This window comes from Cupressus sempervirens, chromosome 1, assembly GCF_028749045.1.
Source record: "Cupressus sempervirens isolate cs-2001-9-10 chromosome 1, ASM2874904v1, whole genome shotgun sequence".
Taxonomy (NCBI): Eukaryota; Viridiplantae; Streptophyta; class Pinopsida; order Cupressales; family Cupressaceae; genus Cupressus; species Cupressus sempervirens.
In genome coordinates, this window is record NC_143118.1 from 758,368,256 (window position 1) to 758,395,885 (window position 27,630).

The window sequence follows — 27,630 nt, forward strand, 5'->3', positions numbered from 1 at the left end:
AGTAACCAAAATCATCTCCCTAGTCTCCAAACTAGAAGGAATCATAGAGGATTTTTTTGGCTGGATATCAAACTAAGAGGAACAATCTTTCTTAAATCCCAAAAAGAGCAGGGCCTCAAGAACTCCCCCAAAACCTAATACATTGGCATTGCACATGATACCAAATACTAGAAGCATAAAGAAACATATAATTAATAGAGACCTTAGCCTCTTGAATACAAAAGATAGACATAGAGCAAATTACAACCAAATCATGAATAAAATTTTGTCTCTGGGTTCAATATCCTTAACATTTAATCACAAAGCAATCTTTAAGCAAAGTGGGAGAACTGAGTGTTAATGGGCCTAACAAACCTAGAATTCACTAGTAGCTACAAGATAATTTAATCTTCTCTTGATCCTTTTTATGACAATTTTTCAAGGAAATAGCAAAAGAAACTTTCTTCAGGGGTCATTGTTGCAATCTTGCATCCAGAGAAGACCCTTTCCCTTTGCCAAATGCTTGACCTCCTTAGCCAAATCTACCAAAAAAATATAATCATATAATTCTATGAGAACACTTGGAATAGGGATTATATCTTGGCAACCTGAGTCATCTCAAGAGACTCTTGTTGGACATCCCTCACATCCATAATAGTTGCACTAGAAGAAACACCAATTGGAATCCCTTCCTTTAAAGGTAAGGTATTAAATGCTTCAAACCCATTAAAACACTCACCAACTTCCCTACTCATGTATGATTGCTTATGTCCTATGCCATTAGTCCAAGACCAAATAAGTATGAAACTATTGTTAGAAGGGTTAATTGCATTCATAGGGGCTTTCTTCTCCCCTCTATATTTGTCTTCGAAACTTAAGAAGGGTCTGGACAGACTTCCAAAGAATCTAACAATGGGTTATTTAAATCAACTTCAATGCAAAAAATGAAAAAAAGAGATTATCTTTTTTGTTGAGAGTTTGTTAACCTATCACAACAAGCTTCCGAAGCAAGGCAACAATCTATCACATAATATCTTCCCTTTAAAACTCTAAAGGTAGGTTTTGTTGAATAAACTTGTTATATATATATATATATATATATATATATATATATATATATATATATATATATATATATATATATATATATATATATATAAGAGATGGATCATTTAGTGTGATCTAAAATGTTAATGGTAAAAAATTGCAACACAATCAGACCCAGAAAAGCATTTGCAAAATTATATATATCTAAAGTATTATTATATGAGAAATTAATATAACAATATTTTTTTGAAATCTTATATATATTTTTATAGATAGAAATAAAATTAAAATTTATTATTACATTAATTCCTAATAATTGAATAAACATATCTCTTCTTGGCCTATGCTCTTAATAAATAAGAGATCGATGTCATTTGGAAAGCGTATACCAATCAAGCAGTGCAATTACATTTGCAGCGATCCTAACAAAACCTTAGCATGGTATCAAAGCCAACTGTAAATGTAATTGTATACAATGATAGATGGATGTAACAAAGGTGCAGGAAATGACATTGTCCAAGCTAATTTTATTTGGAACTCATATTATGCCAAGATGATCAGCCAAAAAGTATAAATCATAACACATTAATAGCAGCAAAAAGATACGTGAATAATCCAAGGAGAAGGTCGGAGAAGAACCATCAATTATTAAGAAGATTGATCGTTTCTAAAGCAACACTAGGTTAGAAGGAAAATGTTTAGTAGCGGTGATGAATGAGGTATCTATCAACAAGGAAGAGCTAGGAGAGAATATAAAATGTTATGAACTGATACTTTTACACCCATGAGAAACATAAAGGTTGAGTAGTGGGGATCTTTTTTGTAAGTGAGAACACCGGAAGTTGCAGTAAGAGAAGCCATATTAGATGAGGGCTTTGCACCCAAGCTAGAAGCGTTTGCATAGCTTGAGGACACTTCTAGACAAGACAGACTAAATAAATGCACCATAAAAACCAAGTCAATAGTCCCTGGAATACACAACGAGACATGGTGTACAATCATAGTTATTGGTTGTACACATAAGGGAAAGAGAAAGCCAGGGAACTACAAATTCCCCATCAAACATTGCATACAATGAGGACATCAATCACATGAGCGAAGTACATGTCATAGGGGTCTGGCACAAGGAAATTAACAAACGTATAGGTGACCTAGTACAAGGCAGGAGAATCCCCAAAGGAGATGTCCAAACACCTAGCAAACCAACAAACAATAGAAATACAAAAACACGCAATAATAATACAAGATTTGATACCAAATCACAACTTCTTTATTCATAAAACAACTGATTACATGCAATATGCTCAGTTGTAAGGCCTTCTGGGTTAGGGCCAAATACAAACAGCAATTACATTAACAGTTCTACAAGATCCAACAAGATCCACTTACAAACTTGATCCCAACTAGTTCATATCCACAACTAGATAAGAACCCCAAGAAAATCCACACTTGTACCCTCAGGTCCACCAAGCAATCCTCTGGTTCTTAATTTGTAGCCCTAGCTCTTTAAAATTTGCATCTACACAATCCCCTTCACTCCTCTGAATGAATGAATTCTCCACTATGTTAAAGACTCCACAAAAACCTTTACTTATACCCAACTAAGCCATAAGTCAGCCTAGCTCATTAAAAACTAAATTAAATCCCTCACATTAAATATATGTTGAGCCACAAGTCGGCCACAACACAAATTAAATACGCAAACATAAATTAAATGTCAAAAAGTCGGCTCATAGACAACTCGTCATGAACAAAACCAAAACCAAAACCAATACTAGCACTCGACACATACAAGAACACTCGACATCCAATACCTATAGTAACTCGGCATCCACTAAGAGCTATAGTAACTCGGCACCCACTGGAAGCTATAGTAACTCGGCATCCACTAGGAGCTACAGTAACTCGACATCCACTAGGAGCTACAATAAATCGGCACCCATTAGGAGCTACAGTAACTCGGAACCCACTAGGAGCTATAGTAACTCAACATCCACTAGGAGCTATCGTAACTTGGCCTCCACTGAATAGCTCAACAACAACAGAAAATTGTAAACCACTGGCACTCAACTCCAACATGCAGGGTTGCAAGAAAGCCAAGGATGCTCCTGCATCAAACACCCCGGGTTCAAAAAGATATTCTAGTAAATGGAAGAACATCTTCTAGAATATAGCACATAAATCCCAAACTAATTCTTCACATACATATCCTCCAAATCTTCAACTTGTACACGTTGTCCCCTATTCTTCTTCTACTTCTTCACATCCATCTTAGGTGTGCTACACATCTTCTTTCCACATTGATCTCCAACCTTTTTAGAATTCGCCAACTCAACTCAGCTACCAATACTCAAGTTCCTCCAACCGAGCTCTTCATTCTGCAAAGGAATCAGGGAAAACTTCATGCCACCTTTCTCAATAGTAAACACATTCTTGACACAATCATGCACAACCCTGCAATCATACTGCCAAGGTCTACCAAGAAACACATGACAATTGTTCATGTCCACAATATCACACAACACTTGATCCTTGTACTGCCCAATCTAGAAATCAACAAGGCATTGCTCCCTCACTTCCAAAGCGTGTTGACCTTGTAACTAGCCAATCCTATAAGGATAAAGATGCCTTACTTTCTTCAAACCAAGTTTATGAACCATCTCCTCAACAACAAGGTTATCAATACTACCACCATCCACAATCACCTTGCTAACTTTACCACCAGACTTACAACAAGTCTTGAAGAAACTAGTTCTTTGACAAGAATCCAATGTCCTCTCACCAACCAATACTCATTGAGCCAGCAAACTTTCTCCTTGCTCAGGCTGACTGTCTTGAACAACAACCTCATTCACAATAGCAGTTGTCCTGCTAAGTGGACATTCAAAAGATCTATGCCCTTCTTTACCACATTTGAAACAATTATCTTTGAACCCACCTCCACCTATCCTTGTTTTCTAATCAATAGGTTTTGGTTCACCTTCAGCACTGGATTTAGCTTGTGCCAAGCTATCCTGCTTCTCCTTCGCTCTAGCATCACCTTGACTTTTCCTCTTCAACTTATCTTCTACCATCAAAGCATATTGATAAGAATCCTCAACTGAAGAAATATTTAGCATACCAACCTCATCTTGAATATTGAATCTCAAACCATTAATGTACTGAGCTACCTTTTCCTTGACAATTCTTTATGACCAAACCAAATATTCAACTTGTAGAACTCCTCAGTATAATCCTTCATAGACATATCTTTATGTTTCAAATTCTGTAATCTCTTAAACAACTCAAGTTCATAATCAGCAGGAATGAACTTAGCCTTCAACTTAGTCACTGTCAACCTCCATCTAGTGATCTTCATTTCACCCTCCTCTTCTCTGTCTCTTTACAATTCTTTCCACCAAAGAGTTGCATGTCCTTTCAACTTAGTGTGTGCCAACCTCACTCTGAGTGGATCCTCAATATCCTCAAGCTCAAAGTAGTCTTCCAATTCACCAATCCAATCAATCAGGTCTTCAAGAGTCCAAAGTACCTGAGAAATTAGAAACCTCCATCTTATGCTTTAGCTTCAACTGAGATCTAGGTCTAGCAAACTAACCAGCCCTAGTTTCAATAATTCTCTCCACACGATCAGTCATGTCCTCACCACTAGATCCAGCAACTTTGAAGTCTTCAGCAACTTCCTCGTAACTATCTTCAATGTCCATATGCCTAGGTACACCACCTAAAGCACTTACAATTTCAGCAATCATGTCACTTTTCAATAATGCAATCTCATATCTGAACTCTGCTCTAATCTTTTCTAAGATCCTTTCTTACACAGCATCACTAAGATCATCAATTTCCCTAGGGTCCAATCTTCTTGGAGGCATTTTCCAAAATTTTAGCAAACCCTAAGCAACAAATCCACCAATCCCGAAGATCAATTAGCTACAAGATTAGCCTTCTCCAACTCAAGACCCTGATGCAAAATTGCCTCAACTTCGGCATTCTGTCTACACACTCAGGAACAACCTTCGCTTTGATACCATCTAACGCAGTACAAGGTAGGAGAATCCCCAAAGGAGATGTCCAAACCTCCAGCAAACCAACACATAGTGGAAATACAACAAGCAACAATAATGCAATATATGATGCCAAATCACTTCTTTATTCATAAAACAGTTGATTTCATGCAATATGCCCAGTTGTAAGGCCTTCCGGGTTAGGGCCAAATACAAGCAGCAATTACAATAACAATTCTACAAGATCCAACAAGATCCACTTACAAACTCGATTCCAATTAGTCCAATTCCACAACTAGATAAGAACCCCAAGAAAATCCACACTTGTACCCTCAGGTCCACCAAGCAATCCTCTAGTTCTTAAGCCAAAGACCTAGCCCTTCAAAATTTGCATCTACATAATCCACTTCACTCCTTTGAATGAATGAATTCTCCACTATGCTAAAGACTCCACAAAACCTTTTACTTATATTCAACTAAGCCATAAGTCAACCTACCTCATTACAAACTAAATTAAATCCCTCACATTAAATATGTTGAGCCACAAGTCGGCCACAACACAAATTGAATACCCAAACATAAATTAAATGCCAAGATGTCAGCTCAGGCAACTCGTCACGAACAAAACCAAAACCAATACTAGCACTTGCCACATACAGGAACACTCGACGTCCACGAGCTACAATAACTCGGCATCCACTAAGAGCTACAGTAACTCAGCATCCACTAGGAGCTACAATAACTCGACACCCACTGGAGCTACAATCAGTCGACATCCCCTGAACAGCTCGACAACAACAACAAAATTGGAAACCACTGGCACTCGGCTCCAACATGCAAGATTGCAAGAAAGCCAAGGATGCTCCTACATCATTAAGTGGCATGTGTAGATCAACAAAGATACCCATTGCTACTATACACTCCAACACCAGTTACAAGAGAACACTTGGATAAGCAATCAAGTATTAGAGTTAGAGTAATTTAGACTCCTTCAAATGGCCAAATCAACGATGTAGCCAAATACAGATAAATAGATATTGGGCCCCTCACGTAATATAAAGGTAATCCATATTTCCCTTTACATTATTAAGTCAAGGGGATATATATATATATATATATATATATATATATATATATATATATATATATATATATATATATAAACCCCATATATATATAATAACATTAGGTATATGGTAATAATAAGGTATATAAAGTGGATTTATTGCTTCATAAACAAATACTTATGGATTTAGTCTATAATATAAATCTATAATGCATATAAGATAATGTGAATATCAAGAATTATAATAATGGTTTATTATAATATATTATAAATTATGTTGATATTGGAATAGAACTAATTCATTATGAATTAAGTATAGAACAAAATTTTTTAAATATTCTTATAATTAAAATACAATAATATACTATTGAGAATAATTATTAAAAGTGGTTTTTATTATAAGAGTTATTTGCCTTGATCTTTCCTCTGAGAATGTTCTTGCAGGAAGAGGGAGAATGATATCATATTCAGAGGGAGTGACATATATGTCTGAACGAGCGGATAGAGGATATGTTTTAGTTAATCTTTGAAGATCTTGATCATATCAGAATCAAAGGGGGTTTTGACTTAATGTGAATTTTTGGTGTCATATGTGATCACACAATTAATGTGGCTACCCCCTATGTACATCATAAGGAAGTGACAACTTTGAAATGATTATCACTTGTATCTGTTGAAAGGTGACAATCTTTCAATAACTTAACCTTCTATTGTGATAGACATTTTATGATGTCTGAAACAGATCATAATAAATTGTAAACTTGCATGGTGGATTAAGTTCCTTAAACTGAATATGGCTATCTATTATGATGAACATCTTATGATGTCTAAGAAGATCATGATAGATGATATCATGCATGGTGGATTAATTGATAAGTAGGAGATAATTTCCATAGCAAGTCAAATTGTGATATTGTTATCAGCATTTAACTATGTGATTTTAAGTCAAACTCATTGACCCATGTTTCATGAGTAGTGATTCAACGTGATTCTATCGCTCATGAGAATAAATGGAACACTTAGCACTCATTGGATCTAGGTGATGCTCACGGGGGTGAAGCACTGAGACTTCCCCGGAGATCACCCATCCCAGTACTACTCCAGCCTGAGCACCCTTAACTATGGAGTTTCCTCCATGGTTAAACCCAAAGCTTGCAACCCCATTTGCAAAACCTTCACCAAGTGTTGTGCCTTATGAACCATTCATTGGAAAGCCCCTTAAGCTCATCAATTGATAAGTAGGAGATAATTTCCACAGCAAGTCAAATTGTGATATTGCTATCGGGATTTAACTGTGTGATTTTCAGTCAAACTCATTGACCCATGTTTCATGAGTAATTTTTCAACATGAATCCATATCTCATGAGAATAAATGGAACACTTAGCACTCATTGGATCTAGGTTATGCTCACTGTGGAAATTATCTCCTACTTATCAATTGATGAGCTTAAGGGGCTTTCTAATGAATGGTTCACAAGGCACAACACTTGGTGAAGGTTTTGCAAATGGGGTTGCAAGCTTTGGGTTGAACCATGGAGGAAACTATGTAGTTAAGGGCACTCAGGCCGGAGTAGTACTAGGATGGGTGACGTCCCAGTAAATCTCAGTGCTTCACCCCTGTGAGAATCACCTAGATCCAATGAGTGCTAAGTGTTCCCGTTATTCTCATGAGAGATCACAATTTGACTTGTTGTGGAAATTATCTCTTGCTTATCAATTGATGAGCTTAAAGGGCTATCCAATGAATGGTTCATAAGGCACAACACTTGGTGAAGGTTTTACAAATGGGGTTGCAAGCTTTGGGTTTAACCATGGAGGAAACTTCGTAGTTAAGCATGCTTAGGCTGGAGTAGTACTGGGATAGGTGACCTCCCGGGAAGTCTTAGTGCTTCACCCCTATGAGCATCACCTAGATCCAATGAGTGCTAAGTGTTCCATTTATTCTCATGAAAGATGGATTCATGTTGAATCACTAGTCATGAAACATGGGTCAATGAATTTGACTCAAAATCACACAATTAAATCCTAATAGCTATATCACAATGTCACAATGGTGGATTAAGTTCCTTAAATGAACTATGGCCTTCTATTGTGATGGACACCTTATGATGTTTAAGCATATCATTGTAGATGATAACTTGCATGGTGGATTAAGTTCCTTAAACAGATTGTGGTTGTTCATATGGTAAGCATTATGAGAATGTGTGTGCACATACCTTATAACCATTTTGAGTACATGGTCAAAGTTATGAAAATTGATGTGTGGGAGGCCATTACTCACAGTATTTGTGAATATCTTGCAACTCAACATTCAGAAGGCCATTGCTCAAAGAGTACTTGGTGAATGCCACATGAATTGGCATTCAGGAGGCCATTACTCTTAATATCATTACTCAGAGTATTTGGTGAATATCATGTGTTGATATTCTAGATGCCAATACTCAGGTTATCAAATGTGATATCAAAATGTTGAATATCTTCTAATCATAGATATCATTATATTCTATTGAGGTAATATATGGTCATGTGTTTATCCTCCCTAGTTAAGAGGGAGTGTTAATGTTTGACAACTTATGTCAGATGAGCCTATTTTAGATATATACAAATGTGTGTGTGTGTGTGTGTGTGTGTGTGTGTGTGTGTGTGTGTGTGTGATTAAAATTTATAATTACATTAATTACTAATAATCAAATAGACATGTCCCATGAAGGGATATGTCTCTTCTTGATCTGTGCTCTTAATAAATAAGAGATTATTGCAATTTGGAAAGCACATACCAATCAAGCAATACAATTACATTTGTTGGGATCCTAACAAAACCTTAACATCCTCGACAAACAAACCCAAACTACAGCCCTCGAGGGCAAGTCACTCGATGAACTGAACCCTACATATTAGGGTCAAAAAAATAAATCCACCACATTTTAAAAATAAGGGCCTCCTTCAAGAACACAATTTGAATCAGACATGTAGGTAAAGAAAGCCGCGGAATAGTTGTTTGCAATAATCACTATCTCCATATCTCCAACTACTTGCCATGTGTGACAAATCCAAGCCTCGCGATAAAGAAATTTGAATACTAAGAAACTTATAAATCAAAGCATGCTTACACCAATAATCGACATCTTCCACAACATATTGAAGTGGAATAACAAGGACGTGACACTCATTACTACGCAGAAGGCAACCATTCAATTTAAAGCTCACTCCCACATAGGAGGCATTTACCAACCTTTCATGCACGCTTAAAGAAGACCCAAAGAACAACCCAACACTTGCAACTACCAAGTTGTTGGAAACCCATTGTTCTTCCATCTAGATGGAGAACAAAATGACTAACAAAAAAAGATGACAAGCTAGCCAAAAACCATCCACACCTACCGAATCCACACCGCAAAATCAGCCTCTATAACATTACCCAAATATTGCTATTGATCCACCACAAACATGAAGAAAATAGAACATTCACTGGTCCCCTCTATACACCCTGACATATAGAACCCCACATGGAACCCACACAAGGGGGAAAAGGAGAACGACAATGACTAAGACAAACCTAGCCCTCGAAGAAGCCCTCATCATAACTTATCTCTCTCAAAAAATTCAATTTATTTGTTAAATGCCAAATATTTGATGTTTCTTTAAAAAAAAGTAATACAAACATAAATGTTACTAACTTCATAGGCATCTACATTGTTTTGAAATAGAATTTGCATTGACTTATACACTCAATAAATGTTAATCTACTATGCAATTATTTTTAATATATCTTTATCTCTTTGAATTGATTACTATTACCTACTAGATTTTGACAATATTAAAAGCTATGTTCCCCAAGGACGCGTACCCAGCATTTCGGGGACGAGGATATCCCGGACACGAGGGGACGAATAGGGGATGTCCCCCAGCCGTCTCCAAAAAGTGAAAAAATGCAAAGGACGTCTCGAAAACTTGGGGACCGCTGAGGGAAAAAAGGGGGACGGCCAGCCATACCCGATACGGTTGGCCATCCCCCTTTTTTGTTTGCATAAAATTTTAAAAAATTTACATAAACAAATATTTTAAAGCCTCCAACTTGGTTGGCCAGGTTGGCCCCACCCCTCCATATGCCCTAAAAGGCAGTAGAGGCAAAATAGGAGCAACAAGCTGCTTCATTTTTCTATGTTTTATTTTTTATGCTAAACATGAACATGATTATGACACATTGATACTTATTACTTTATGGCAGCCCTCTACCCTTTGGGCCTATAGCTTTGGGCACATTTTGATTTTGATTTTCAAATTTATCATGTTTATGATTATGACATTATGATATTGACAATTATTAATATTCATTGTTTGTTGTTCACTTATATTGATATGCATTTTGACAATTGGATACTAAAATCGGATATTATTTTTTATATGGTATTCAAATGTTGTTCACTTATATTGATATGCATTTTGACAATTGGATACTAAAATCGGATATTATTTCCTATATAGTATTCAAATGTTGTATGTTATGGTTCTGTAATGTTTAAATGACATGCTCATATGAATGACATGTATATTTGCAAATTTCAATGTATATTTTAAAATTTTCCTACATACATACATATATATATATATATATATAGCTGTACCCCATCCCCAAAATCGCCAAAAAAATTTGCCGTCCCAAAAACCCGTCCCTCTGTCCCCCACTGTCCCCATACCGAAAACTCGAGTGAACATAGATTAAAAGTTAATTGATTGTAATTTTTGGCTGCATATTATTAAGCTAAGCATATAATATAGTTCATGTGTATATTCCAAGGATTAAGCAGGAGAAAATCCATGCACCTCAACCCGATGTTTGGAGAAATATTATTTTGAAGTATAACATAATCGTGGTAATGAATTCACATATAAAATGAATATAAATTTGTTTTTATCTGTATAGAAATGTTTCCCGTACTGTAAGGCATTATAGATATTTGAAATGCTTTAAATATTGAGATGAACTAGAACCAACACGAGAATAACTTTACATTTAAAACACAATATTTGGAAAACACGAAAAAAATACATTAATTACCATATTGTATAAAAAAATGTCACAGCTTTAATACACTACAAAGTCTCTAATACTAGTGACATCATCATATGTAAAATGTATATGATGTTGTCTATATCTTCACAGAAATGTCTCCCTGGTGAGAGGTATTGTAAAATATTTGAAATGCTTTAAATATTGAGATGAATTAGAATCCATATGAAACGATTTTAAATTAAAACACAAATTTTGGACAACCAATGCATCAATTAGCATGTTGTGTGCATTATGCGACAACTTTAATGCACTACAACGTTCATTATACAACTGACATCAACAAATTGTGAACAAGTAATTCCCCCATAAACCCTAGAAGAATCCTAAAACTCTTTGAATATACAATTCTGAATTATCGCGAGATCTAGTTACTTGTCCTAATCCAGTAGCACTCCAAAACTATGTCCAACCATATTTTAAAAGATTTCAATGTGCGAGATAGTGACTTTGTCACAATTTTATAGAACGAACACTATAAAATGAAACTGAAACTGGGTGCTCAAATTTGTTAGACAACACATTGAAAACTGTAGTTGCCTGGCAAAACCAACTAAACATTTGCATACAAATTGAATTTAAAACAAAGCCTTCGATCAAAATAGCAAAGTCGCCCTAAATTTGAGAATTCAAGTGATTTTTGTAACTTCAATGAGTTAGATTAACGATTCTCTTGGTGTTTATTAATTAGGCATATATGGGGCATTTGCAACTTCCTTACCCATGAGACGAGGTCTCCTCATAATCGATACATAACCCCTCTAAGCATATGTGGATTAAAATAAACACTATCACTAAAGACGACATGGTAGTGAGCAAATTGGTATTTTCTTAAGCGCATAATAATGCTATGCGCAGTAACCTGTGCTGGCACAAAAAAATTGATAAAAACTTCATCAAGTTATTCGATAGATACAGTGTTTTTGGATAATTTATTATATATACATTACATTTTTACATCATTTAAGCCAGTTCTTCTCAAACACTGGCCACATAAAACTTTGTCAATTTAATTCTGTGTCGATATACCTAATTTACCCAGTTGGATCGATCGAGAGCAACACCCAACCTTTTATACCTCTGGATCCTTTAGATCGACGTGAAAAGGACAAGTTATTCTAATATTGTAGATGCAAAATTAAATGAATACACTTTAGAAAGATTATAATGAAGGGTAAGGCTATGGTCAGTAAATTAATTTGAGGTAATAGGAGACCTGCCTTCCCAGCTAAACAAATCATCTAATTTTGGACACCATAATAGAACTAACCTCAGTTTTGCCATGTACTGTCAAAAGAAGTGCCATAACAAAAAAGAATTAGTGCACGGGACACTAGCATTACACTTTCAAAACTACAAAAGTGGCCTAGGATACCTTCCTCGTACAAGATGGTTTCTACATAGTACAACAAATGAAGTTACCTGTAGGCAGACTGAAACATTAGCCTAATATTCTGAAGAATGATTCGATGCATTGGATCCGGAGGTTACTATTTTAAACAGAAACTCCAGATGAATGGAAGCCTGCTGGGTGTATTACTAGAAATTTTTGTTGTCCTCCAAATCATGTTTAGCAAATTCAGGTAAAGTCGGTGGAATTGATACAAATGTATGATAGATACACCTGAAAACATTTAATGATACACCCCCACACATCTAAATTTCCTATCCTGCCTACTGTACACGATGCTCAGAATTTGTTATTTCAACCTTCCATGTCTGGATGTCAAAATACATGAAATTTGACTCCATGTTATTTGCATGCTGTCAATATAGAATTAACCACATGTAGAAGCAAACGAAGAGAACTCGTCTCTCCTGGGCTAGTGACAATCATTTGTCTATGCAAATTTTGATATAGTTGTTCAAGAATTGGCCGCATATGTGGAGCGAGTAAATGATCATTTGGATTGAGGGCAAGGGCAGCCTCTCTTATCCAAATCAACTTTCTCGACATATCCTTTGAAAGATCACAGCCAAGTTGCTGAACTAGAGCCAAAAGCACTCCTTGGCTCAAGGGAAGAGGAATAGTTGACAACAAAGAATGTGGATCAACCTGTTTCAAATATTGATATCAGTGATCCTTGTGCATAGTTAAAACCAAATGAATAGCAATAATCATGCATAATGGAATGTATAACGCTTGACTGTATACCTGAGAACACAACCATGAAACTATTGAGACATCACTCATTTGAAGAGCTTTATGAAATGCCTCCTCGAATTTGCATTCACTAACCAATCTGGATAGTTCTTTTGTTGGATCAAGAGTTTCCTCTAAATGCTTAAGTGATATGGCCTGAAAATTTATTGTAGTCATTAGGTAAATGAATTAACCATGTCACATACAAATCTATAAAGCAAACATGTTCAAATGCCATTATCTTTTTGCAAGACAGTCTAATTGTCGTTGCAAACCAAAGTACCTTATCAGGCAAACCAACAAGTCCCACATTTCCCTGTTTGGTGTTAAATGTGGGCAGACGTGTTGCACTTGTTCCTGCTCCCTCTGCTAGTGCCAACAGTCTGCGTTGTCCATCTGCCAACTCCCCTTTAAGTGATTGTGCAAGAGAGGATGCAGAGGCAACAGTATCCTGAAATATGAGCAAGTTAAATAACTCATTTTGTGAGGAGAGAAATAATTTGGATGAAAATTTGTGTGGACAAACTTAGCCAAATGTTTTAGATTATATGATTTCCATTTCATTCGATCAATGTACCAGATTATTAGTAAAAACACCCGAATTTTAGTCACTCAGGTTGTAAATAATGTCATTCACACTAAAAACAAGTAGTGCACAAAAGCAACTTCTGCTATATTCAAATAATTAACATGCTAAACATTTATAGAAGTATTAGAGCAAACTAAAGTCACCTGTAATAGTGAAGACAGACGATTCCCCAGAATGTCATATGAGAGAAAACAGAAACTTTTAATAACTGCGGGGAAAATGAAAATCCATATATGATCAAGGTCCTGTGCATTCCAAGCTAACTAGTAGTCTGGAAGTGCAATGTTCAGCACAGAAATCAGGCAGAAATACAAAAACATGGCATGGAAGATAATCTTCCAGCTGAATGACAAAGTGCATGTTTGCAAGAGCAATTTCATAGTTAAAGAAACCACCACTCCTAGCTCTCCCAATGTTTCTTACAAGCCCTTTGATTTAGCTCAAACGTCCAGAAAATAAGATTTATTTCCTGAGATTCTGTCTATAGAGCTACAAATCTTGCCAGCGTCTACACGTCAAGCCAAAATAGCTTCATGAGCACACAAAATAACAGCAGAACAAACTTAGAAATGTGTTTACCACCTGTGGTCAGCCTTGGTTCTTGAAGAATTGCACAATAGAAACATGTCCCAAAAAAATGGCTTGTTAAGAGAATGCTTTCAACTTTTGTGCTAAGGGAGGTAGAATTTACTACGTTTTTCTTCCTTAAGAAAAACTGCAACCAACTACACTAGTATAGAAATAAAAATTTGAAGAAAACAACAGCCCATAAGATTTTTTTACAGAGATGAATGCCAGAAAAGCCAAGTTGCTGAATAGTGTGACTTTTCTGGGCATTTTCAGGTACAAAACGTACTGGAATCCAATCCTGAAACAATTCTCCTGTGGGTACACATCTAGGATTTGTGTTTTTAAATGCTTAAATATCTAGTGTTCCAGTTTGATATTTTAGATATTTTTAAGAAGTATACTGCTGATTAGCAAACCCTGATCTTATCTACCATGAGATTCTGGCTTGATACAGAATCCTGAATTTATAGTAGAATGATATGTTTCAAATTTTGAAATTTCCATTGGTTTTGTTTAGCATATGTATCGGTAGAGACATTCTAAACTTAATATATTTTTAAGCTGCATATATACATACATACATACGTATATATTTGTATGAACATACCAAAGACGTACCCAACCCCGTACAAAAATTCCTGCAGTATCAGCATTTCGTACCCACATACCCATACCCGTTCAGTTCCCAATTCGGCAACTTAGCAGAAAAGAGATGTCTTCAAAATTTGGTAATCTTCCATTTTACAATGTTACCTCTATATATTGCTTCAGGAAGATGTCATTGCATGTGCCTAGCACCTCAGTCAGGACTGACCATTATACACTAGTACCACTTCCCTCACAATTAACCAGCTAGTGAAATGCTTTTAAGAGCACTATTTCAAGTAGGACCAAATCCCTCACCCCATTGGCTATGGTTTGTCCCTCCATCTATCCCAGGGAGAACCTATATCTATGTTACCCCAAGTTTCCAGGATGAGGGGATGGGAAGACGAGGAAACAGGTTTCCAAGACAGTTTTCTTTCCTCAGAGCAAGGGATGGCAATGGGAACAACTATATAAAAAATAGGGAGAATTTATAATATATAGGGAAATTTTATATATTCATATCAAAATATGGATAAAGCAATGCTTATATGATTTATAGAACCTTAACATATAGTGTTTGTGTTAAATAATGTAACTTTAAACCAGTATATGTTAAGGTTCTATAATTCATAAAATGCTTATTATGTCAAGAAGGAAACTGTGAAAGACCAGTTGGATACAACTGCTATTCTGACAAGCAGCAATTTTGTTAGTGGTAACTGGATTGTTTCAAGATCTAATGGGCTAAAAGTTCAGTGTTTAAAAAGGCTTCTTTATTTTCTCAGCATTAGTTACTACTGGTTTAGACATTCATAAGGACCAGACCTGAATGCAGAGATTTTACAAACCACCAGGATATATTAGTTAAGACAACCAGATACCTGTATGAGGAAATCCTGCAGATCTGGGAATTTACATTGCTGGAGCTTTTCCTTGATATATGCTCCATTTAAATTTAAAGCCCCTTTTTACAATTTGCAAGTCATACACAAAAACAAGAAAATACATTAAGATAGGGTGGATTATGCCTATATCATTTGTGTAAAAAGCTAAGGGCAGCTATGGAAGGGTTTTCTCTTCTACATAGGGTATAATTATAATTTATAAACCATAAATGGACAAGAAGTAAAACTGTGTTAAAAAATAATCCTAATTAACAAGGTCAAGGTAACTAGGTCGCCATTGTCTGCCCAAGCATAGATGTTGAGTATCAAAGAAGAGAGAAAAGGGCCACTAGTGTCACATGCGTGTTTAATTTGCAATCAGGAAAAGTTATCAAGTCTTCTAATGCCAATTTTTTCTATGTCAATGCAATAACATTTCAAATGGCAGGCTCTCTGTATTTTAAACAAATGTTCAAAGAAGCAATACTTGTTGGTTCTTCACTTGTACCCCCTATAGAGAACAAAAGCTACCCACCTCCCTCCTTGAGGAAGACTATTCCATGGTAAGTTTAGAAATGGAAGAGGGTACTGGGAGGGGATGTCTCCTCACAATCCTGGCCCCACTGCCCACATTTTAGGGTCAACTTTTTGAGATGTCCCCCTCTCAAAGGGGATGCTTCAAAGATGTCTCATTCTATGTTCCACAGGGATGCATCCCCTGGATTTTTACCCTCATACCCATACCGGGTACAAAACAGGGACACAGGTACCCCTTTTGGTCGTCCCCCATGCCGTGCCAAATGACCAATTTCGGGTACTATCCCCGAAACACCATTTCGTGATTCGCAGGAAACTCAGGTACTGAAATCCGTACCGGGGACACCATTCCCATCCCTTGAGTGTCCCTGAAACCTCATCCCGTCCCCTTTTTCTCAGCATGGTATTGATAAAGCAATGCAAACCCTACTTTGGCTTTAAAACACAAAAGAGTCAAGTCTTTTCTTCATTTGAGTTATTTGCAAGTTGGGAAGAGGAAGAGGAAAACAGTAGCAGCCAAAGAGGAGTACATTTTGGATGCAAAAGGAGGTTTTGCCTTCATTTCTTCTTCATTCCAGGTATTTTTGTTTGATTGAAACTTTATTATTGTTTGTTGCCATTTTTCATTTTCTCTAATAACATGGAGAGGGCGTGTTGAATGGAACATTGAAATGTTTTTTTTCCCATAACTTGCAGCAGTATAATACATTCTCTAATCCAAAGGCAAAAACATGAGCATCAGTGAGAATGAGGGAAGTAATGATAACATGGATGTTGCCATGCAAGAAACTCAAGTGTTACATGTACAAAGACCAAGAAAAGACCTAGGGCAGCCATGAATGATTCTTCATCTAAGCATAATATAAATGTCCCTATGGAAGATGCAATGCCTAATCCGTTTGAGTGCCCTTACAAAGTCCTAAAAAAATATGTGAAAGATTCATTCAACCCTAAGAAACCTCTCCTACAATTTGCCACAAATGTAGACAACAACAAGAAAAAAAATCGGGGGGTAGTAGGGAATGGGTGTGCCATATATGTAAGAAACGTTATTTTGGGAGCTACACAAGAGTGTATTGTCATCTTTTATGGATAGGTGGGCAAGGGGTGAAAGGTTGCAAAACAATTAAGGATGATGAAAAACTTGAGGCCAATAGGTTGTATGTGGAGAGGGAGTTATTCAAATCCGGAGGTCCTACAGGTACCACACCCACAGCCTCATTCACTCCCACTAGCACTATTAGTAAAGGGAAGGGAAAGGCCAAGGGAGTTACCAATGTGACTGATTTATTTAACATACAAGCAAAACAGAGAGCTGAAGAGTCCATTGGCCAATTTCTTGTTGCTCGTGGCATACCATTCCATGTTTCTTGTTCCTCATTCTATAAACAAATGTGCAAAGATATTTATGCTGCTGGTCCCTCATTTGTACCACCAGGAGAGACTAAATCACGCACCACTATCCTTGACAAAGAGTACTCAAAAGTAAGCATTTTGATGGAGGATATGAGACAAACATGGTTGAGTGATGGATTTTCTATCATCATGGATGGTTGGACCGATATCAAACATTGGCCACTCATCAATCTTATTGTCACTAGTACAGCAAGGGCCTATTTTCTTAGAGCCATTGATTATTCAGGAAAAAAAAAGATGCAACTTTCCAATTTCAGATTTTGAAGGATGCTATAGAAGAGATAGGGGCTTCAAATGTTATGCAAGTAGTCACTGATTCAGCCCGGGTGTGTAAATCAGCTGGATTGATAGTAGACAACACCTATAAACACATTTTTTGGACCCCATGTTGTCTACATGCATCGAATAACACCTTGAAGGACTTTGGGACAATTGATTGGATAAGGCTATGGTGTCCGAGGCTACATACGTGCAAATATTTATTTGCAATCATCACACATCTCTTGCATTATTTAGAACATTTTCCAAAAAAGAATTCCTCAAGCCTATGGACACTAGATATGCTAGCTACTTCTTTTTGTTGGAGAAGATGCTTGAGGTCCAAGAGGCCTTACAATCCATGGTGGTCAATGCAAAGTGGAATAGATGGCATAAATCAAGCACCCCGGCTGGAAGACTTGTCAAACGAAGAATCCTGGATGAGAACTGGTGGACCACAATGAGGTAAGAAACTTAAATAATTGACATCATAATGGTTATTGCTGATTTGATAAAAATATTTTTAATTTTAAGCATTCGCTGATTTTTTTAACATATGATCTTTATCACTTGCAATTTTCTTTCATTTGCAAATACATTTGCTCTTTCATTGACCCTATTGTGCAAGTCATTAGATATGTTGATACTGACTCTCCTAGCCTTGGAGAGATTTATGAGACCTTTGATAGCATGCTTGCGCAGATCAAGCAAGCTATTAAAGAGAAGGAACCTGCTTTGGAGTTCTATGAGGAGCATCTTAAGCCCATTGTAACGAAAAGGTGGAACACTATGAACACCCCACTTCATATGGCAGCCTATGCAATCAATCCGAAATGGTATGCACCAAGGCCTGAAAGAGTGCCTCCATCTAGTGAAGAGGAGGTGAGTTTAATTTATGTTTAATATTTCTCATTTCATAATATGTTTTCAAAATTTTGATTTTATTTGTAAAGTTTATAAACTCTTAACTTCTAAATTTTTGTTTGTTCAATATATAATGCATAATGCAAAATATGCTGCAAAAATTTGAGGGCAATGGCTTGACTTTGCCAATCTTCATGGTCCTACATTTGGTAGACCAAAGGCGAGGGCTGATAGAGCTACATTAGCTCAAAGGGACCCAATTGGATGGTGGACATGGCATGGTAGAGACGCATCTGAGCTGAAAGGTCTTGCCATTCGTCTTCTCTCACAAGTTGGAAGTTCCTCTGTTGCAGAGAGGAATTGGTCTACATATAGCTTCATCCAATCAGTCAAGAGGAACAGCCTTACCTCTAGGCGATCGAAGAAGCTTGTGGCTGTTCATAGTGTATTGCGACTACAGGAGAGTCTTGACTCTTGAGTATCCACAGACTCTAGCACTACGTTGGGATGTTAATCATGAGGATGCATTGTAGATTGATGAGGATGACAAACCTCCAGGGCTGCTTGGTGTTCCATTGGATGAGGACCCTCTGCCTACCCCTGTCAGTGATTCAGAGGAAGAGACGGTCACTGATCTTGATTTAGATATAGATTTAGATTCCTAGAAGACAACCATATATTTGGCTTTCCGCTTTGCAGATACTCAGATACATTATTGCTTTTGATTATTATGGAGTTGGACATCACATTTGCACTTCTAGTATTTACTTTCATTATGTTATTTTAATTTCATGCATGATGATAATACATTGATAGTTGGAGCCTTTGGGCATTTTTGCTAATTGTATGTGATATTCGGATATATCATATCATATTCTCATTTTGATTTTAATCTTGATAGTTTTCCATTTCCATGTATTCTATGGTGAATGGTTTATCAATATTATGATATGTATATTTGAAATATATCTCTAAAGTCTAATACTCCATATATTAAAATTTAAAAATCCCCTATATTTTATAGTCGTCCCTTGAGGTCCTGTCCCCTAAATTTTGGCTTCGACCCGTACCCGTACCAGAAACACGTCCCCGTCCCCTAAAACGTCCCCGTCTCGAAAACTCCATGGGGCATAGAACTCTCATTTGATGGGGACTGCTAGGGGTTACCAAGATATCCTTGAGATGTTCAGGAGACTCCCAAGAATCCCTTGATCGTCCCCAAAATGACTCAAAGCACCACCCATGGAATAGAGCATGAAAGTCACCTTTTTTTAAAAAATCAAAATAAAAAATGAAGTTTGTGCCCTAGGTCTAAACTGTAATAGGCCTATGTGCCCCACCCAAATCATGAATGATCTTTTAAAAACTTACAAAGGCAAGCCTCATTCCAAGTCGCTCCAAATTTCCAACAGCAAGTTGTAAGGGCGTGTGAAAGCATTAAGATTGAGGAAGAGCAAGAGGATGTGTGATGCCAATCCATCATTGAATCAAAGCATTACTCAAGCCTCAAAGTTTGGCTTCTAATTCTTCCTTTATTGACTCTTTTATAATTGACTGATTTCTTTCTTACTAATGCTAGTTTTTTTATTAATGCTAAAAGAGGTTAAGTATGACAAAACCCCTTTACAAAGCTACAACAAAAGATTAAAGTATGACAAGACCCCTTACAAACAACAGGCCAGCACAACAAAAAACCAAAAGACCAGAAGACCAGCCACCAACCACAAACCAGCAAAAAGCCAGCAGACACCAAGAGTGGAAACCAGGCAGAAAAAAGAGTTTACCAAGGTTATTGAGAGTAGCAGCAACCTCCTCCATCTGTCTCATTTTGTGAGCCATTTTTTTATACTCTTCAATGTCCAAAGGCAAAGTCACCAGCCTTCTTCTTCATGCTGGCCCTGCTGCCCTTTCCTGGACCTTTGACCTGACCAGCCTGCATCTCTTTGTCCTGATCAAGATTGATGGCAGCCTCCTCAGGGTAGGGTACTTCCAGCCTAGCCACTAAAGCTCTAAATTTATCCACAACAGACTTCATGATCTTGAGGCTATTCTCCAAAATTTTCTTCAGGGTCTCCTCTGTTTTATCAACCCGTTCAGATAAAGCATCCATTTTTCTCATAAAAAAATTTCCTAGCTTTTCCTTCTTCCTCCACATAGTCAATTAACAGTTTCTTTTCCTAAGAGGTCAACTAGACATTGGAGAAGGGGACCACAATTTGCCAGCCCTCAACATTCCCACCATTCTATTGGAGTTCCTCAAAGTTCACAGAGTCCCATGTGTTTAAATTTGTAGGGAAGTTAATAGAGATTGCTTATTGACATATTTGGTAGGTGATTGTTATGTGCAATCCCATGAACAAATTAGCCAAATTAAATCAATTGTTAATGGTGCTAGAGATGTGTAGATCCTCTGCAACCACCATAATTCACATGCACTCGTCAAGACCTTCTCTAAGAAGGAATTCTTGAAATCTATAAAAACTAGATATGCATTGCATTTCATTCTTGTTGAAAATATGCTTTAATTGAAAGAGGCAGTGTAACCATAAACTAAGAAAACAAAATATAATTTCCTGCCACGTCCAAGACAATGCAAGGGAAGAGGGTGATGATGTGGTGAATAAAGAATGATAATTTTTGGGTTGATGCAAAAAATGTTATCTACATCACTACTCCAAACTTTAAAGTCATTAGATATAGGGATACCAATGTACCTAGTCTCATTGAGGTGTATGAGTGCATTGTTACTATCCTTGAACAAATGAAGGCACTATAAGACAGAAAGATCCCACATTGCAATCCTACAATGAAAACATTCAGCCAATTCTTCATTAGAGATAGCTGAAATTCAACACTCCTTGCACAAGGCTGCCTAAATATTGACTCAAAGTGATATGTGGAAAAGCTAGGGAGAATTACACCCGTATATGATGGCAAGGTTCATAAAGTTTATCCATAAAATGTAAGATTCTTCAGATACTAGCATAATTCATCATACTAATTCGACAAAATTTGCAACTCTCAAGGGTTCTTCTGAGTAGGCCAAGATGTATAAGGAGACTATGGAAGAGGAGGTCCCATCTTGTAATGGACTATGCATAGACCTACTTCTTTGACTACCTATATCCATTCATTTTTTCTATCCCAGATTTTTAGTTCTTTTGTTGTTGAAAGAAACTAATCTATGTGTAGCTTCTTCCACTCCATTAATAGAAAGGGGCTTACGGCTAGAAGGGCAAAGAAACTTGTGGCCATAGATAATGCTTCCCTCAATGATCACAACACATGTACAAGGAGAGCCCAATATCATGATGGGATGTAGAGCCAATGATGATGCTACATTGTCATGACCCCTCCTTGAATGAAACCCAATGATTAGAAATTATTAAAATATTAAATATTATCACCAATCAAAAAAAATATTATATATGAAGTAAAGATATAATAATGATACAACGCAATATATTAATATGATTAAGATATATTTAAATAATATATAATCAAATATCAATATTAATATATTTATCTCGTATGATAATTATTAATACCATTAAGAATAAATATATGACATTCTAATTTACTGTTGAAATCATAGTTGGAAATAAAATGAGATAATAGAAGCATTGATTAATATTGATTCAATAAACTTACAAGGAGCTATTAATTACAAATATTGTGGCAATAACAAATAACCCTCGTAAATGCAACGCCTTAATTACAATTTCAAGTCATCTTTGATGATAAGAGAAAAGAGTCCACATTGAGTAATCAATATAATACATGGAGTGATCAAAAATAAGAGAACTCAAAATTTATAACAAGTAATATGGTAGGCATTCATATGTATAAATATATATTAATAATTCATATTTCATTATTATCTCTTACCAACTACTCCCATAATCATCAGATAACACATAAGGACAAGTTATTAATTTAACACCTCGCCGAATCAAGGGCCATATCACATGAGATGTCAACCAAGCAGTCCCACCCCTTGGCGACATACATAAGCCCATCTTCATGCAAATTTATGGGGGATGGGAATGGGCATTAAAAGGATGGAAGAACTTGGAGCAAAATAAAAAAAGAAATTGACAGGGAGGGGAATTGGACATAGGTCTAAAGGCACCGATACAAATAATATGTAGAAAACTCAATGGTAATAGGAACATCGTATGAATTAAGCAATGAAACAAAGGAAGAAACAATACTGGATAAAAATAAGCACATCAATTTAAGTCACCACATTATTATTATGGGAGATATATAATATTCAATATACCATGTTTTTGCATATGAAATAATTATTTTTCATATATATATATAAAATTTGACAAGCTTGTATATTTGGGGTGAACATATTGTGTGGAAATACACTGTATATTTTCAATAGTGACATAAAATTCAAGTTCCCATAATTCACACTATTTAGTACAAATAAGATCTATTTCAAACCCTAAGTTGGAAAGTAGAAGCAAATTAAGGGTGAATCGCAAGAGGGGACATTACATACATAGACAAGGCTGGTTGGAATTGGTTTTGGTGATGAGCATGGGAATGATTACAAGCTTCACTTCGACCCATTTATCATTTTAAGCATCTATCACTGTAATCATCATACATAAACTTTGACAAGGATATAAATTCTGAATTTGACATTTTCATTGCCAATGCTCACTTCAAGATACAAATGTTTAGAGCAATAGTTGCAATGTGTTTACAACTTTACAGTTTAATAGTTTACTAGATCAAATCTATGTACCCCAAGGACGCATCCCCGCTTGAAAAGCCAAGGTTTTCGAGACGGCGACGTCCCCGGGACAGAGGGACGGGTATGGGACGTCACCCCACTGTCCCCAATAAGGCAAAAAATGTAGGGGGCGTCCCCGGTACTTGGGGACTTCTGGGAGAAAAAAGGGGACGGATGGTACAGAAATGGGACATCCAAAAGACCCCTAACCGTACTGGGGACAGCTGGCTTAAAAAAATAATTAAAACAAAAAAAATTATTTTGTTTGTCCCTACTTGGTCGTCCAGTGGGCTCCGCCCTTCCAAATTTCCAAAAAGGTCAAAAAAGACCACATTATGGTTGTTTTGTCATTTGTTTGGTTTTGCTTGTGAATTTTGAGTGTGTTGCAGCTGGCTGGGATTTTAATTTTGCAAAAAGAGGAGGTGATTTTCTTGCTTCCAAGACCTTGAGCAGCAGTTTGCTTCATTTTTCTATATTTTGTTTTCTATGTTCATCTTGAATTTGAACATGATTATGACACTTTATGGCAGCCCTCTAGCCTTTGGGCATATTTAATTTTCCAAAATTTTATGATATTGTTCACAGCTAAACTTATATTTAAATATTTTTGTTCACATATCGATATGCATATTGACAATTAAGTACTGAAATCGGTTATTATTTCCTAGATGGCATTCAAATGGTCTATGTTAAGGTTCTATAATGTTTAAGCTTGTACAAATGTTGTGCTTAGTTTCATATGAATGACATGTATATTTGCAAATTTCAATGTATATTTTAAAATTTCCCTACATATATAGCCGTCCCTGTTTGCCATCCCCCCCCCTCAATGCCAAAAAAATTTGCCGTCCCGGAAACTGGAGGGAACATAGGTTCAAATAGATTACATAGCATGAAGATTTTTATAGTTTTATTTGTAATTCTAAGAAAACTTATTCCTTATACATTCAATTGTAACTAGTTTTTCAAGAACTATATGCATTTATGTCAACCCCTGTCATCCCCAAACTTATGCCCTTGATCCCTAAAACATGTCCTCAAAACCTAGTCCCCTGTCAAGAAACTACATGGAACTATATTTTTTGAGTTTATTATTTGCATAATGTATGTTGCCCCACCTCAGCCATTGATACAAACTCCCCTATCCTTGCAGAGAAACTTCAGACATTCTTGGGCAGATGAAACAAATTATTGATAGTAGGGAACCCAGATTGGGCTTTTAAAAGGAGCATATTAAGCCTGTCATCAACTAGAGGTGGAATACTAGGAACACCCTATCCATATAACATCCTATGCTATACAGCCCAATTGATATGCAGCTGGGCTTGAGAGAGTGCCTCCATCTATTGATGAAGGTAAGAGAAGGCCCTTCAAAGTTGTGCAGTGATGAGAAGTTCTTCTTAGAACATAGTGGCTAGCCTCTGTCAATCTGTATTGTCATAGTGGCAGTGACTTAAACCATATGTTTTATAAGGACAGCTTAGTATTTTCTATGCTTTTGTCATTTTGTAGTTGAAAATTGCAGCCTTTGGGCATTTTGTTGTTATCCTAATATATATGCATATAGACAATAAAAGAAAGTAGATTTTGATAATTTGTTTGTCAACATGAAATCTCAATTCAAATCTAATGTCATGTAATAAGCTTCTATGATGTATATAATGAATGCCTTACAACTGCTATCATATGAATAGTTGAATTTTATATATTTTTTAATTTTTATAGCCATCCCTTAAAATAGTTTTCAAAAAATGTCCTATGAAAACATCCCCTGTCATCTCCATCCCAAAAACTTGGTTAAACACGGAAAAATAATCACAAACTAAGTAAAAGGATGCAAGTAACAATGACAACAATACAATGTCCAACCACATAAACATACAAACAAATAAAGAGGGTCAATTATGCACATAACTGGATTCATATAACTGAATATTAGAGAGAGACAGAGAGTTGTATGTTGAATTATTTTATATTGAAGCTGGGTTGATATGGATGGATATTAAAAATAACTGGATTCATATAACTGAATATTAGAGAGAGAGAGAGAGAGTTGTATATTGAATTATTTTATATTGAAGATGGGTTGATATAGATGGATAGGCACGCATAGAAAGGTATGTGGTAATATCCAATACACAACCACAGTAAGGCAATGATAATAAACATAAACCAACCAGCATAAATACCAATATAATCTGTTCCAACTAGACGTAAAACACACGCTTCAACAAACACACAAAATAGCCAGTGTAAAAACAAATATAATTTTGGTACGCTGCTTTCTCAAAAAGTTTCTAAATGAGGTTGTAGTAAAATAATCACACATCCACAAACAAAAGGAAAACTACACTACATCCTTACCTGAAGTGTAGATGCAAGCCCTGAATGGGAAGCTGCAAATTGCTGCTGAACAGAAGCTGTGTGCTCTGCCATTCCTTTTTGAAATGCAGTGTCTACTTGCTCAAACATTGCCCTGGAGGATCTCTCAAAGGCAGGAATAATTGAACTCTCAAAGCTTGTTCGCAAAGCTTCCTGCAGACATAGTATTAGGCTCCACGGCATATAAAAAACAGTCTATAAGTTGCTCACAATTCTATTAAAAAGCATTTACACTTATGGTTGATAAGTGGGAGATATTTTCCACAGCATGTCAAATATCTCCTACTTAGCATTTACAGTCTCACATTTCTGTCTATAACATTATTAAAAAATATTCATTCTGGCAAAAATAATAAATGTGATGCATCCAAATTTTGACTGACCTGAAGAGCCTGCTTTCCAGATGACTGAAATTGTGTCTGGATTTGTCTTGTCACGAGAGAGTCTAGCTTAGTTCCAACTGACTTCTCCAACTGACTAAATGCTTTGTCACTAATTCCTTTCTGCACATTTTTTTGGAAAATCTTTTAATTGGAGAAAAGCAAAACAGGGGTTTACAGTATCACAATAAAGAGTATTGAATAACAAACAGCTCAAGAAGCAGAAGGAAATACGGTTTATTAAAAAACTTCATGCTCATATCTGAGCTATTAACACAGTGTAGAACATAGCAAGAGAGAAAACTAATGTAGCACAGAGGAAGAGAGAAACCTGAAATGCATCATTTATTGCAGTTGAGATTGCTTTCTCCAAACTTGGAGTAACCATGCGTGCAACATTAGGTCCTAGTGAGCTGAACTCCTTTTTCAAAACACGCTCAAAAATAGCCGGAAGGTCTTTATTGATTGCATTTGATAGTGCTGTCATTTGTTGCACATGCTCACGCTCTGCTTTTTCACGCTTTGCATTCTCCTCCTGAAATCTTGCCAACATAGCATCTGTATGAGCTTTCATTACCTTCTCTATACGTTGACCTAGGACAGCCTCCAGTCTCTTCCCCTCCTTTGTAACAGGTATAGACACCATCATACCCATCTTGTTCTGCAGATCCTTCTGCAGGGCAATAAGCTGCAACAGCTCCCACAAGAATGTAGAAGAAAGAATGAGCCTTAAAATTTGGGATTTCTATACAAAGACATAACCGATTATATTTTTTAAACTGACTTTGAAGACGTTATGATTATTTGTAGAAAAAAAATATTGCAAACCATAGAGCATCCTCGTCAAAAGATAATACTACAAATATAAAACTAAAATTCCTATCTTAGGGTTCCCGCAATGCAAACAATAACAGAAGTTGCTGAATCAGAATTGTAATTGGGTGTGTGGATATGGTGTACTGGTAACAGAAATAATTGAAGGAACTGGTTACCCTTGGGTAAATATAGAAGCAGAAATATAAAAAGTACCAAGTTTTTTATTTATAATTTTATTATAAAACTATTATATGCTTTTATTGACAATATATTACATAGTATATAA

General features: G+C 36.3%; 1 protein-coding gene across 4 annotated transcripts in view; it reads right to left on the minus strand.

The window, feature by feature from the left end:
- Nucleotides 1-12,424: 12,424 nt before the first annotated feature.
- LOC149580113 (enhancer of mRNA-decapping protein 4-like) overlaps nucleotides 12,425-27,630 on the minus strand; it is a 94,445-nt gene continuing 79,239 nt past the window's right edge. For all 4 annotated transcript variants that reach the window (XM_089789272.1, XM_089789297.1, XM_089789289.1 and 1 more), the window contains 6 exons: nucleotides 26,860-27,216; nucleotides 26,532-26,651; nucleotides 26,131-26,301; nucleotides 13,591-13,758; nucleotides 13,320-13,463; nucleotides 12,425-13,220 (listed from right to left, as the gene is read on the minus strand). In XM_089789272.1, the coding sequence (XP_089645398.1) occupies nucleotides 12,918-13,220; nucleotides 13,320-13,463; nucleotides 13,591-13,758; nucleotides 26,131-26,301; nucleotides 26,532-26,651; nucleotides 26,860-27,216 (1,263 nt within the window). In that variant the 3' untranslated portion in view covers nucleotides 12,425-12,917. The remainder of the gene's footprint in view (nucleotides 13,221-13,319; nucleotides 13,464-13,590; nucleotides 13,759-26,130; nucleotides 26,302-26,531; nucleotides 26,652-26,859; nucleotides 27,217-27,630) is intronic.